Raw genomic sequence first — 15,624 nt, 5'->3', positions numbered from 1 at the left:
TCTTGGTATGCCGACCTCATGCTGCTCCTGGCAGACGCGCCCTGGCCGCTGCCCGCCAGGGAAGATCTTCTCTCTCAGGGACCGATCTTCCACCCGCGTTTAAGGTCCCTACGTTTGACGGCGTGGTTGTTGAGACCACCGTCCTGACACGTAGGGGTTTTTCTGCGGACGTCGTCCGCACCATGATCCGTGCCCGCAAGCCGTCCTCTTCTAGGATCTATTATAGGACCTGGAGGACCTATTTGGGGTTCTGTGCCGATCTGGGGATTCCTCCGCTCCGCTTTTCTCTCCCCACCGTTTTGTCCTTCCTGCAGAGCGGACTTGCCCAAGGTCTGGGTCTTAGTTCTTTGAAGGGTCAGGTGTCTGCGCTGTCCATTTTGTTTCAGCGCCCACTGGCCCCCCTTGGTCCTGTCAAGACCTTCCTTCAGGGCGTGGCTCACGCGGTTCCCCCGTACCGGCCTCCGGTACCGCCCTGGGACCTGAACCTGGTTCTCTCAGCGCTCCAGGCTTCTCCTTTCGAGCCTCTGCGGACGGTTTCCTTGCGACTTCTGTCCTGCAAGGTTTTTTTTCCTTGTAGCCGTCACCTCTCTTCGGAGGGTGTCCGAATTGGCTGCACTCTCCTGTCTGGAACCTTTCCTAGTGTTCCACCAGGACAAGGTAGTTCTTCGTCCGGTCCCTTCCTTCCTTCCTAAGGTGGTCTCCGTCTTTCATCTGAACGAGGACATCGTTCTCCCCTCTTTGTGTCCTTCCCCTTCCCACCCTAGGGAGAGGGAGCTTCATCGCCTGGACGTTGTCAGGGCGCTCAAGGTTTACCTGGAGGTAACCAGCTCTTTCAGGCGTACTGACTCGCTCTTTGTGGTTCCGGAGGGGTCGCGCAGAGGGTTGGCGGCATCCAAAGTTGCTATCGCCCGTTTTGTCAAGATGGCTGTTACTGAGGCTTATCTCGCCAAGGGCAAGGTTCCGCCCCTCGGTGTTACCGCTCATTCCACTAGAGCGGTCGGGGCTTCCTGGACTCAGAGAAATCGGGCTTCTACGGAGCAGATTTGCAAGGCGGCCACTTGGTCCTCCTTGCACACCTTCACCAAGTTCTACAGGGTGCATACTCATGCGTCGGCTGACGCTGCTTTAGGCCGTCTGGTGTTGCAGGCGGCAGTTGATTGATGCCTCTGGTGTTGGTCTAGTTTGTTCTGGTCCCTCCCTTCTGGGACTGCTCTGGAACGTCCCATGGTTTCCTGTGTCCCCCAAGGAATATGGGCGAGAAAAGGAGACTTTTGTATTACTTACCAGTAAAGTCTCTTTCTCGCTCTTCCTTGGGGGACACAGCACCCGCCCTTCATTTGGGTTTACAGTTGTGGTTCCGGCTTGGTTGCCCCCGTTGGGGCTTGACGGTTCTTTGTTCCGGTTGGTGGTTATCTTTCACTACTTGGACACGCAACTGGCAGTCTCTTCTCCAGGCTGAAGGGTATAGCTGATGGAGGAGGGGCTTACAGCTTTCACTTAGTGTCACGCCTCCTAGGGAGCAGAGCTATACCCATGGTTTCCTGTGTCCCCCAAGGAAGAGCGAGAAAGAGACTTTACTGGTAAGTAATACAAAAGTCTCCTTTTATGCGAATCGACTTCGGATGTTTCATCCAAAGTCTATTCACTCATCCCTATTGATGACCTATCCTCAGGTTAGGTCATCATTATCAGATCTGATAGTTGACATAGGCCCTGGAAGGGCTGAAACGCATCCTATGTAACAACAGATGTGAAATGAAATAAAAGCATATTGAGTGCCGGCATTATCCACTCTTAATCAATATCAGATCGGCAGGGGGCTGTCTCCCTACATCCCAGCCAGCTGTTTAAAGAGAAAGCAACACTCGTACGAGCACTGCCTTTATTTCCCGTCCCATGGAAGGGAATGGGATAGCTTAGATGTAATTACACCTGCTCACTGCTGTAGTTGCAATGGCGATCAGGTTGACAGTGCTTACACGAACGCTGCGTTCTATTCAAACAGCTGATATGGGGAGGTGCTGGGAGTCGGGGCTCCCCCGCCGATCTGAAATTGATGACCTATCCTAAGGATGATACTTAGAATTGAGGCCAAAAATTTCAGTCTTCGTCAGACCGAACAATCTTGTTTCTTACAGTCTGGGAGTCCTGTAGGTGCTTTTTTGAAAAACTCCTGACGGACTTTCATGTGTCTTACTGAGGATAGGTTTCTTTCTAGCCAATCTGCCATAAAGTCCAGATTGATGGGAGTGCTGCAGTGATGGTTGACATTCTGGAAGTTTCTCCCATCTGCACACTGGACCTTTAGAGCTCAGTCAGAGTGACCATTGGTTTCTCTTACCAAAGAGGTTTTCCCTCAATTAATTAGTTTGATGGGGCGGCCAGCTCTAAGAAGAGTCCGGGGTATTCCAAACTTCTTCCATTTAAGATTGGTGTAAGCCACTGTGCTCTTGAGAACTCTCAGTGCCACAGAAAGTGTCTCTGAGCTCTACAGGCAGTTCTTCCCCTCTCATCGCTTGGTTTTGGTTCTGATATGCATTGATGGCTGCAAGATCTTATATAAACATGATGTCTTGCCAAATCATGTCCAATCAAATGACTTTCACATGTGGACTCCAATTAAAGTGTAGAAACATCTCAAAGATGATCAAGAGAAATGGGAGGCCCCAGAGCTAAATTTCAAGGGTTGTGTCCATCTAAAATGTAAGTTTTTTTCCTTTTGAATCAATGAGCAGCAATGTCTTCTGTTCTCACTTTCTCATTATGGGGTATTGAGTCCAGACTGATTGGGAAAACTTGAATTTCTTTTTTTTTTTTTATTTTAGCACAAGGCCACAACATGACCTCTCCAGAGGTGACAAGGCTTCTTCAGCATAAGAACTGTGAATCGGGGGCCTAGTCTACCTCAGGACGTGGTCAGTCACAGCAGGAACAGTGGACATTTATAAAAAAAAAAAAAAAAAGGCTTAAATGATATCCTAGAACTAAATAACATTAATGCTTATAGAAATGTGTAGGAGTAAAGTTCTCACTCTGCTTCCCTTAATTCCCCACAATATAGTTGCACAGTATTGGAGAAAGCGCCAGCCTCTGTGGTGGCCGAGACCGCGCAGAGTCCAGCCTTTTTTCATATTGCAGGGTGGTCATAAAACCATGGAGCAGTGTGTAATGTAATGGAAAAATGAATCCAGCCAGCAAAGGAGGCAAAATGGACATTCACTTTCTCTACATGATGAATGCCACTTGCTGAAGTGACACAACCCCTTTAATGGGTAGACTCCTTTAAGTCTTATTGGGCAACAGTTTTCTGTAACTTTGAACTCTCTTGTCACAGGGCGAAATGATAAACAATATTGAAAAGAATGTGGAAAATTCTGTTGATTACATTGAACATGCCAAAGAAGAAACCAAGAAGGCTGTGAAATTTCAGAGCAAATCGCGCAGGGTAAGTTCATAAACGTATATTGAAGAACGCTGGACCTTTCTTTATCAATAGCCACTAATCGGATTGCATTGCTCTCAGTGGCTCCTTGATGAGAAGCACACTTACATACCTTCGCTGAGCTGTAGTAACCTTTGTATTAATTCACTTTTTTTATGCTTACAGAAAAAATGGATCATTGCTATTGTAGTGTTGGTGGCGATTGGCATAATTGCCTTGATCATAGGTTTATCAGTTGGCCTCAAGTGAACCCTTGGTTGCCTTTGTAATTCAGCCTCTGCCCATGAGGCAGTAAGTAACCCATTTCTTTTCTTTTTTCTGTTCTCCTATTATACCATCAACCTGGAAATGCATAATATAGGATTGCTGGCGCAGTGCTTGCCAAACTGGTTTAGGCTACTTTCACATCAGCATTTTTGGTTTTAAGATCCAGCAGAAGATCTCAAAACCGGGCCAAAACTGTTCCGTTGTGTCCCCATTCATTATCAATGGGGACAAACCTGATAAGTATGCACCAGTTCCGTTTTGTGACTGGACACACAATCTTAGCAAGCTGCGGTTTTGTCTCCAGTCTGTGAAACTGAACAAACCAGATCCGGCATTAAAATCCATGTAAATCAATGGTGCCGGATCCGGTATTTTCATTACAGAAAAATCTGGCACCTATTGACTTACAATGATTTTAATGCCGGATCTGGCTTGTTCAGTTTCTATTTAATACAACCGGATTTGGACAAAACAGATGTATTAGGCCTCATGCACACGACAGTATTTTTTCACGGTCCGCAAAATGGGGTTCCGTTGATCCGTTTTTGTTTCCGTGTGCCTTCCTTGATTTTTGGAGGATCACCAGACATGAAGGAAAGTGAATAAAAATCTAAGTCAAGTTTGCCTTGCAAATGATAGGAAAAAAATGGACGCGCGGATGACAATCTTGTGTGCCTCCGTGTTTTTTCACGGATCCATTGACTTAAATGGGTTCGCGAACCGTTGTCCGTGAAAAAAATAGGACAGGTCATATTTTTTGGACGGACTGGAAACACGGACGTGGATGACAAACGGTGCATTATCCGAGTTTTCAACGGACCCATTGAAAGTCAATGGGTCCGCATAAAATCACAGAAAACGGAACAACGGACACTGAACACAACAACGGTCGTGTGCATGAGGCCTTAAATGAAACTGAAGTGTTTTATTCAGGTTTTGAGATACTCTGCCGGATCTCAAAACCAGAATAAACAACGCTGATGGGAAAGTAGCCTTATTTAAAGGGGTGTCCTTATGGATACATTCTATAATTGGGTGACGTTTTTCGTAAAGCAGGTTGATTGTATAAGTGAACATTGCAGGTGTAGAGTACGCTTGTACACAATGGCTTGGGACAAACTTGTGCACATCCTTCTGGTTACAGCCTCACAGTTGGTCGGTGTCTGTCTTTAAGAAACCACACTTGTCTGTGTCACATCAATATGACACTGGAAATTCCCTCTTTGGTGATCTAAGATAATAAAAGAATGCTAAAGGCGCGTTTAGACAAGCAGATAATTGTTACATTTCGAAAGCTAACGATATTGGACGTTAATCATGTAAATGTATGTAGCGACTGAACGCCTACACTAAAACGCTCATTTCACACTTGTAATATAAATTATTGTGTAATCTTTTGACAATGTGAACGATGTAAAAACAGGCGTTTTATGTAAATCGTTGCTGTCTAAATACAGTGAACAATCCTCAACTAAGCAAGTAAACCATTCCACGCCACCAAATTTGTAAACGATAATCTTTGCATGAAAATGCTTATGTCACCGGCTTTAATTTGCTAAAGGTGATTGTGTCGTTAATCTGCTGAATAATTACCTGCGCATCTAAATTCACCATTAAGGCGCATTTCTACTGTGGATCTTGAGGTAGATACTTTGCAGTTTTTCAACGTGGATCTGTTAGGTTTTCTGCAGCAAAATACATCCTTTGTAGATTTACCCCTAAGGGCTCATGCACGTTGGATGCTTTGCGGTCTGTATATTGCGGATTTGTAAAACACTGATACAGGCCGTGTGCATTCCGTATTTTGTGGAACGGAGCAGCTGGCCCCTAATAAAAATAGAACATGTCCTATTATTGTCCGCATTACGGACAAGGATAGTGCTGTTCTATTATTTATTTATTTTTTGCGGAACGGACATACGGAAGCGGAATGCACACTAAGTAATTTCCGGTTTTCATATTTTTGCAGCCTCATTGAAGGGTCCTGTATATAGACAGAAAAAAACAAAACAGAACGAACGCAAAAAAAAAAAAACAACGAACGCAAAAAAAAACCATTCGTTTGCATGAGCCCTAAGGCTGATTGACACAACCATACTCTGACCAGGAAACGCAGTCCATGGGTCAGCTGCTCCTCTGCCCTGACTGCATCATAGTGTTTTCTGATACAGTTGGGTCCTATCTGATCACTGGTCTAGTGTTGGGAGTACAGTAAATTAGACCAGCGATCAGATATGAACGGACAATCATAAAACACTACCATACAGTAAGTTCTGGTCAGGAGAGCCTTGGTCGCTCAGGGAGAGGCGGCCGACTCATGGACCGTATTTTCCATACCGAGCTCGCTCGTGTGAATCACTCTTAAACGGAACCTGTCACCATGAAAATGCAATGTAAGCTACAGACACCATGTTATAGAGCAGGAGGAGCTGAGCAGATTGATATATAGTTTTCTGGGAAAATATTCTGTATGATTTTGTATTTTATACATTTATATTCCTGCTCATTCTGGGCTTTGAAGTCAAGAAGTCAATCCTATCAGTGATTAAAATGTTTGACTGAATCTTTTACCACAAAACTATATATTAATCTGCTCAGCTCCTCCTGCTCTGTAATATGCTGATTGCAACTCAGACACCACATTCAATGTGACCGAATCACTGCTTTTGATGGTCTGCTTTTTCAGTTGCTTATGGTCAGATTTCATTTCAGTGATCTGATTGCCCTTTTAGTAGCAAACAAGCTGTGAAACTGAACATTTAGGGGCAGATTTTCTAAATCTATAGATGGTGTAAACTTCGACAGTCTAGCCCTGCAGCACATTTATTACAGTGTCTCATGCTGGTGATTCATCTGGTACACGGACACTTTTGTCTCACCCTGTACCAGCTATTGGTTGGCTTAGGTAGAGACAGAATTTTACACCAGAATTGTGGCACAATTTTTGGAGCAAAACCTTAGGCCATTCCCTTTATCCACAAAGCCTTGCCCCCTTTCCAAGTGGGTCCAAAAAATTGGAGAAACCCTGGTTGCACCAAAATTGCACTAAGTTGCTCCACTTTTTGGACAGATTCTAGGCGCACTTTAGTAAATCGGGGGCCCTTTGTGACCTCCGCTGTATATGTATGGTGGAAGTTGTGCAGCAGGTGCCATAGCCGCTGGGTTTCTGCTTTTTCAAACAGTAGAGACCCGCTGCACATGTATGCAATCAGCCGGCAAATGTGACCACTGGTGACAGATTCCCTTTAGGCCTCTTTCACACGGGCGTCCTGGATTTGCTCCAGATGGGTTGCGGGAAACCCGCAATGCATTTTGCACCCGCGTGATAAAAAACTGAATGTGGTACCCAGACCCGAACCCGGACTTCTTCACTTAAGTTCGGATTTGGGTTAGGTGTTGTGTAGATTTTATTATTTTCACTTAACATATTTATAAGGGGAAATAATAGCATTCTTAATACAGAATGCTTACTAAAATGTCGATTGAGGAAAACTCGCCTGTGTGAAAGGGGCCTTAGTGTCATAACTGTATCTACATATACAGGGCTCAGACCTTTATATTTGTAAACCCTACTCACTGCAGTGACATGCCGTTCTTGCACATGTGACCCCTTCGGCCAGTGATTGGCAGCTGCGATCATGTGACCTCATCATTTCCCATGTGGCCCAAAATGGTCAAGTTTTTTTTTTTTTTTTTTTTGTGTGGACACCGTTGTATGTTATCTCTATGTCAGATATTCTGACCATAGGAAAAGCCTCTCATCTATTATTAAAAGGAATTAACCTTGTAAGATGGTTGCCCTTAATGTCTCCTCTGCTTCCCCACCATCAACCTTCTTGGGTTCCCACCACTGCGATGTGTCCACCAACCACTGCTGGCCAGAGTGGACATTTTGTCTGAAGTGATATTCCATGGCACCAAGTGGCCACCACGGTTATGTGGTCATCTTTATAGAGTATATGTCATTGCATCACAGTGGTGGGAAACCATGGAGTCTCAGTGGATCAGAAGCTGGAAGCGAAGTACTGTCTATTACAGGGTTTTATTCTCATTAAGGAAAATTTTCACTACTTTCCTTGCTGTAAAATCCCTACCCCCATAGCCACGATAATGCAAATGTTTTACCTGCTTTCCAAAACCCCTGGTTTTATCTAGTTTTCTTGATCAGATGGACTGCTTTTCAGTATGGCTTCAGCCTAACACAAGCATATGTACAGTGCAGAAAATATCCACATGGACTGGAGAGCATGCTGCATACTTCCACATGTGAAGCTGCCATGGATTGCCCGCAGACGTTCAGCCGGTTTTACCTATTAACCTGTGGGAAAAAGTCTCTCCAGTAAATGAAAGCTTCAATGAGAATGTATTTTTTATGTTTAGAAATATTTAAATTCAGTATGTTACCAGTATGTTATGGGAGGGCAGCATAAAACGGTGATGGAGCAGGGTCCCAGAATCATTGGGGCACAGGACCTTTTGTTAAAAAATTCATGAGCAGCGGCTCCACTTGCTTCTGGATGATTGACCCCTTTCATTTTATACGGTGTCTAGCTGGGAGCTCATAAATACTCTCTCCCCCACCCCCAAAAAAATAAGGAAGTGACCCTGCATTTGAATCGGGGCCTCTGTCACCATTGTATGCTGCCCTCAGCACAGATTCCCTTTAATGGCAATGTAATGTAGGCATTTCCAGATTCCCTTGTGTGCTAAAATGTCTTTATTTTTCCCTTTCAGAAAATGATCTTCATTATCATCTGTGTAGTCATCTTGCTGCTAATTCTTGCAATCATCCTGGGTACAACTTTGTCATAATGATTCCACCAAGAGAAACATCTGCCAGACCATCTCGGCGTGCCAGCCTTGCGCCCTTTATTTAGGTTCTTGGTGGCCGCAGTGACAAACAAAACACCTGGTAGTTTTCTTTGTATAGGTCCTTCTCTACAAAGCAGGAGTGGGGTAAACGGCCGAAGACTAAAACGCTAGCTTTTTATCATGAGAGAAGTGAAGTACAGGGTCATCTGTATAAAATCTTAGCAGGATATACTCACCAGTTCACATAACAAAGAAATTTTTAGGTTAATATATTTTTGTCATTCTATGTATATTTATTTAGATCTAAGGCTGTGTTCACATCTGAATTAGGTCTTCCACTTTCCTGTTCCTTTATACAAACAGAAAAATGGAATTCAAGCCGTGATAGATCCGTGGCCCAGCGGATTCCATTGACTTAGAATGAGGTCTATCGGGTTCCGTCACTGAGTCCGTTGCCGTGCCAGAAATAAACAGCACTGTCAGATGTAACAGAATCGGCATCATAGCGGTTGTGAACACAGCCTAGCGGCATTATTGTAATCATGTTATGGTTTGTTCTTTACAGTCCATTGCAACTGCAAACCTCAAATGCTGCTGCACCCAGTGTTAATTTTGTATATTGCACATTACTGTATTTTAGGGAATAATTATGGGGTTATTTGTCCTCCCAAACAGATTATTTTTTTTTTTTTGTGGACTTATTACATTTTCATAGAATTCAAATTTTAGCATGACATTGTATACAGAAGTAATTTTAGTTTTTTGCCCCCTCTGGAACACATTTCAGTCCATTAATACTACGTCTGCACTTCTCAGTGCTGTCTGTTCCTATTGTTTGCCTGTGATATGATTCACTTAAAGTGATTGTGACGAGTTTTAGCGCTTTGGGATAACTATATGGTAACAGGTCCTGTTCCCGTCTACATGGAAAGGCAGGTCACAGATTCCCGCCGCCTCTTCTTTCATCTGTATGGTGCTGACAGAGACTGAAGTGCCGTACTCGACGTCTCTTCGATGGTCCTATACAGAATGAATGGAGCAGCAGCACTGTTGGGCAACCTTTTATTCCATTTGTGATTTGGTGGGGGTCTCGGGTCAGATAGTTATCCCCTATCTTGTGGATAGCTTTAAAACTTGGCACAATCTCTTTAAAGTTGTTCTGCACATTAGATAGATGTTGGCAGGATCAATCGACTAACTCATGCTTATGGAGTCTCTCGACTATCCTCTTCTGTCTCATGTCAGGGGGGAAGGTGGAATTGGACATGTTCAATTAAACCACAGCCTGGTAGATCTAGCAACTGCTTTTTCCCCTCTCCCCAGTGAAAGAAAACAGTTTATAGTGGAGTTGGGAAGAATAGGCATTCGGCTAACCTATGGCCGGCTTTAGAGCTTTATCATTTTCTATTTTAACATATAGTGTTAACGTATTTTGCGTACTTTTCTTTTTCCTGCTGTGAGCACATTGTGCCTGCTTTGTTTTCATATATTATTTTGCAGCCAAAAGGCTTCCATGAGAAGAAAAATAGCTGTAAAAGGAAATTAGTTGTTCCACCAACCACTACAGTGCCTTGCGTTGGCTCATGGGCCTGTCACTGGTTTGTCACCTTCAATTATTGTTAAAATAGACATCTTTTAGGATAACACTACTGTCTTCTAGTGCAAGCTATCAAGTACATTCAGTTATATGTTGGGGGGGACAGTCTCCCAGTATCTGCTGAGACATGGACAAGGCAGGTTGGATTTTTTAGTGTGATCTTATTGTATCGGATCCAGCTACTAATGAAATGGCATGAACGCCTAGCCAGAGCGCACAGTGTCCGTCCCGTGCTGTACTGACCGTGTGGCATCAGAGACTATCCCGTAGTTTATCTACTATTTTGTGTTCCGGCAATGTAAACTCTACTGCATCATGCAACGACTCTTGTCCGTGTATATTACGTAACTTTCCATGGACATTACGTAGAAGTTTGGGTCTGTGACATAACAGGGGAAAATTAGCATCTACATTATCAAAGTTAAAGGGGTTGTCTCATCTCTCCGTTACTAAGGCTGGATGCGACACAGTTCTGACCACCTCCAGGCCGGGAAACGGCACTGAAACGCCATAGCTTGTTGTGCTATGCTGTTTCAGTACCTCTCATGCACGCTAATGAGATCTGCTGTTTCCCAGACAGGAGGTGGTTGGAACGGTGTCTCATCTTGCCTTAGTAATGGCGAGATAAGACAACCCCCTTTAAAATATTGTAAAACAAGCTGTCACTTTTCCTCAGTATGGCAGCAAGCAGTTCAACTAGCGGTGTATATTCACCTCCTCACCTTCCTTATTGTATTGTGCAATACAGACAGAACATGGATCTGTAGATGTTGAAGATGAGCCATAATGGCAGACGTGCAAATGGGCCTAACATTAATGCCCTTTACGCTTGATAGTATACATGAAAGGGCAGATTTATCAGTACTGTGTCTGGGACCAGTTTTCATTAAAGAAGTTTTCCAGTGTCTAGATATTGGTGACCTGTCGTCCGAATCAGTCATCAATTTCAGTTTGGTAGGGTTCGAACACCAGACACCCCCACGATCAGCAGTTTTCTGGCTGCTGGCGCCACTGGACACAACACATTGTATGCAGCTGGAAGTAGGAAGCTCTGTCCATTGTGTTGTCTCCAAATTTTGAGTTGGGGTATTTCTCCCCTGACCCCCCCCCCCCCCCCCCCCCCCCCCACGTGCCCGCGATCAGCTGTATGGGGAGATGGTGCGCACGTGCCGTCTCCCTTCTCTCATCCAGTCCGCTGCTGCTGTCTATGGTCTTTGTCATAGACAGCGGCGAGCAGGAAGAGAGATGGGAGACGACTGATCGTGGTGGGGGGAGTCTCCCCGTACAGCTGATCGCGGGGGGTGTGTCTGGTTAGGACCCCCGCCAATCTGATATTGATGACCTATAGTAAGTCAATATAGTAAAAGCCCAGACAACCCCTTAAATAAATGTGTTTTAATGGTAAAAACATAAACAAAATAAACATAACTACATCAAAAACTGTGGAAAAAGGCATGTATATTTTTCTGATACAGTTTCCACTATACCTGAACTGGCAATATATGCTTACGGTATGTGAGGTTACAGGCAGTTAGGTTACCTTCAAGTGTGCCACAGATGCAATGGAGACGCAGGTAATTTTGAAGAGAAAGCAGCGCTTGCTTCAAACAGCTGTGCCGGCCAATGGGCTCATACATTTGAAGATGGAGGCTTCAGGTGTTTGATAAATATGGTGGTAGTCTCCTGAGATTTTTTATAGTCTAGACACGTTGATAAATCTGCCCTGAGTTTAACAATATCTATCTTTTATTTGTAGCAACATTTAGGGATTTTTTATTATTAAATATGTCATAGGATTATTTGTTCTTTTTATAATGCACATTTGATATTATGTAAAATAACTATTATTTGTTAAGCTTTATTTGATATGAAATGAAGTAAGGTTAAATACTGCAGTGCAGATGTACCTGGAATTGACCGGTTACCCCTTTGAACCGGTATGATATTTCCTTGGGTCAGCTGTGTGGGTTGCACCTTTTTAAGCACTGCCTTTCTTGGGGTAGGTTCACATGTGGTGCATTTGCTGTGGATTGTCCGTCACAGATTTGCATGGAAAATCCACAGCATATTACATCACCAAGAAAGTGATTTTACAAAATCTCATCTATAAGCTGCAGAAAAAAAATTTGCAACCTGACCTGTGCTGTGGATTTCACTGTGAAATCTGCCCCATATCTGCAGTATTTTTATGGTATGACTTCAGCAGCAAACTTTGCATTAGGGCCCATTCACACGACCGTATATATGTGTCCGCATCCGTTCCACTATTTTGCGGATGCTGTCCCATTCATTAACAGGGCCGCAAAAGATGCAGACTGCACACTGTGCTGTGCGCATCCGCACTTCCTTTCTGTGGCCCCACAAAAAAAGATGTCTTGTTCTTGGCCGCAGTTGCAGAAAAGAAAAGGCATTTCCGTCATAGGGCTGGCTATTCCATTCCGCAAAATGCGTAACGCACACGGCTGGTATTAATGCTCTGTGGATCCGCAAAAATGGATATGGTCGTCTGAATGAGACCTCAGTATGTGAATTTTGCTGCGGCAGAATTCCAGCAGAGAAAGAGCGGACCCATCCCATGTGTACCTACCCTAAAACATTTCAAAGGTGCGTAAACTGCAGTTGTAATTTTTTTTCCTTTGTATGTAAAGTTTTTCTAAAATTCAGTGAGATATTTAAATGTGAACATTTACAATCCTGTTTTAATGAAGGGTTATTCCATTATTTAATTTAAATTGACATATACAATCCAATCATGGATGACGATCATTTTATCTGATCTCCTAGGTAATATGGGTTTACTGCACTATTAACAGTGGAAACATGGGTGCTTTTAACACTATATCAAAGTCTAAAAGACAGACAGTTGTCATGCCAAAATGTTTATTAATAACCTTATCATGGTATCACTAATATCAATGAACATGTATGTGTAAGCTGTTTGGTAGGTTATTATTGTGCCTTGCGTACCACTGAAGTGCACATGTAATGCATTTTATCTCATAGACAGTAAGCCTTAGAACACTTCCTATAGCATTCACACTAAGGAATGTACGCCAGAAAACTGTTATTCCACTGGCCTCAGAGTTTTAGTTCCCATGCATGAAATGGGTGAGAAAGTTGTTTTCCTGTTTAATGCAACAGACCCCTCTTTTTAAAAGGAACCTGTAACCAGTCTGCAGGCGGCATGTTATAGCGCAGAAGGAGCCGAGCAGATTGGGGTTTATAATTAGTGTTGAGCGAAGCGAGCTTCAGATGCTTCATCCGAAGTCGCTTCATTCTTAACTTTGGAATAATACTGTACGGAGATTAGTCTCAGTACAGTATTAGAATGTATGTGCTCCGATGAGCCGAAGTTATTCACAAAGTCGTTGAATAAATTCAGTAATTGATTTTTAAAGTGGAAAGCCACTGTAAAACTTGAACAGAGTTCGGTTTCAAGTTTTAAAGTGGTCTAACTTCGGCTCATCGGAGCCCAATCATTTGAATACTGTATGGAGACGAATCTCCGTACAACTTGCTTAGAATGATGGTACGCCCAGAATGATCAGGGTTTGAAATAAATAAAATGTGAGTAAGACAGCGTTCACACTGCATTTTAGCCCTTTGGGGGGTGAACATTTGCATACCTGACTATTCACTTTAATGTGGGAAAGTCCATTGGATGAATCTTTTTGACTTGGTTTCTGTTCGCTTGTGTCTTTTTTGTGGTGTGGTAGACTACTCTAATTTGTCCTCCAAAAAGGATGGACGTACACAGAAAATAAGTCAAATGGAGTACAAAAGTCAATCCTCATTGAAGTGAATGGATCCATCGCGGCACACATGTTAATACCTTTGTCGGGGATTCAAATTTATACTCCTAATGGAAAGCAGAGTGGAGGGCTAAAAATGTTAACAATGCTGCCTGCGGGTAGGAATGGACATGTACAATTATTCTACATGACATTCCAAGGTAATACAGGATTGTGCCTTCACAGGGGAGTAGTCGCCTCAGGTTTGGGTCAAGGTACTTTCTTTTCAGCACTAACTGGGAGATTTATGTTATTCATAGCAACCAATCACTGCGCAGCTTTCATTTCACATAGGGCTCTTGAAAAACAAAAGCTGTGCTGTGATTGGTTGCTGTGGGCAAGGAAGACAGTTTTTTTTTTTCTTTGATACAGTTTCATGAATCTAACTAAGAGTTTCCACTTTGAAAGAATTTTAAATGGGTTGTCCTATAAGGACAGCTTATCCTCCATTTCACTGGATGGGTTATAAGATCTGATTGCTGGGGCCCCTGCTGATCACGAGAATGAGGGCCGTTCTCCCATGTTGGAGTAGAGCAGCATCCACACGTGCACGCTGCTGCTTCCATTTAGCTCTGTGGGGCTGCCAAAGATAGTCAAGTAGTCGGCTATCTCCGACATTCCCGGTGAATGGTGGACACACATGTGTCTGACACTCCATTCAAACAAGGAGCTGAGGGGTCCCAGCGGGTGGGCTCCCACTAAACAGACACCTATCCTCCATCCTTTGGATAGGGGATAAGTTGTCTTCATGCTTTAATGCGCTGTTTTCAGGTCCCAACCATTAACTTTAACCATTAACATTTCATTGTCATTTCAGCAGCTCCTTTTAGTGTATATACCTATTATAGATTTTACTCTTATTTTATAGTTGCTTATTTGAGAACAAGTGGCCCTTTTGTGTACTTATATTGGTAGGTGTATTTGTAAAGGGCTGGTGTCATAATGGCAAATTCCTTGGATTCATGTGTAATAGATTCCTTTATTTCCAGTCCTGGCTGTATTTTGCAGCAGCACCATGTTTTAGAAGATTGTACACATTTAGAACGGCCTAATTCTGTGAAATGTGATGCTTTGTAAACTGTGAGTTTTAGGGGATTAATTCAATTTGATTTATGTACTAATACATTTTCCTAATAAAAATGCACTTTACTTGCAAACAAAGCCTGGTTTTCTTTCCTGAAAAGTAAATTGACAACGGATAAAATTATTGATTCATAAGACCTTCTTCTCCAAGTATACCTACAGGATCTATTTAGTCCTTTAAATCTTAAGGAATAATGTTTTGTCCTCACAGGATGGCAATTCTGCAGTTTTTTTTCCATCCAGATTTGTCGACAGAAAATCCACTATACGGAATACAGTAGCAGGAAAGAGGATGAGATGTTAACAAATCTCATCCACATGCTACAAAAATTGACCTGTGGGGCATGTGAATTTATACTGCAAACTTTTTTTTTTTTTTTTTTGCAGAGTTCAATAGGGAAGTCAAAGGAGGTCATTTATCAAAGACTGGCTTTTATAGCCCCTGCAATGCGAAGGAGGCGCAGGCCTCGTCATAAATTAGGCTCATCTTCTGGCAGTCCTTGCACCTGGAGTGAAAACGACGCCAGTTTCTGAGTCGTTTTAACGCCTCTTTTCTGTTTCATTCTCCTTGATGGCCCTACCTCGATCGATGACCCTCCTCCCTGATTTGAGGTCTGCAGCTAAGAGAGGGT

General features: G+C 43.2%; 1 protein-coding gene across 1 annotated transcript in view; it reads left to right on the top strand.

Annotated features, from left to right (window-relative positions):
• STX2 (syntaxin 2) overlaps positions 1-11,210 on the top strand; it is a 69,621-nt gene extending 58,411 nt beyond the window's left edge. Inside the window, exons 9-10 of the mRNA XM_040416254.1 lie at positions 3,335-3,445; positions 8,444-11,210. Coding sequence (XP_040272188.1) covers positions 3,335-3,445; positions 8,444-8,521 — 189 coding nt within the window. The 3' untranslated portion in view covers positions 8,522-11,210. The remainder of the gene's footprint in view (positions 1-3,334; positions 3,446-8,443) is intronic.
• Positions 11,211-15,624: the final 4,414 nt, after the last annotated feature.

Source organism: Bufo bufo, chromosome 2 (genome assembly GCF_905171765.1).
Source record: "Bufo bufo chromosome 2, aBufBuf1.1, whole genome shotgun sequence".
NCBI classification, from domain to species: Eukaryota; Metazoa; Chordata; class Amphibia; order Anura; family Bufonidae; genus Bufo; species Bufo bufo.
The sequence above is the reverse complement of the archived record's forward strand: the minus strand, read 5'-3'. Positions and strand labels throughout refer to the sequence as shown.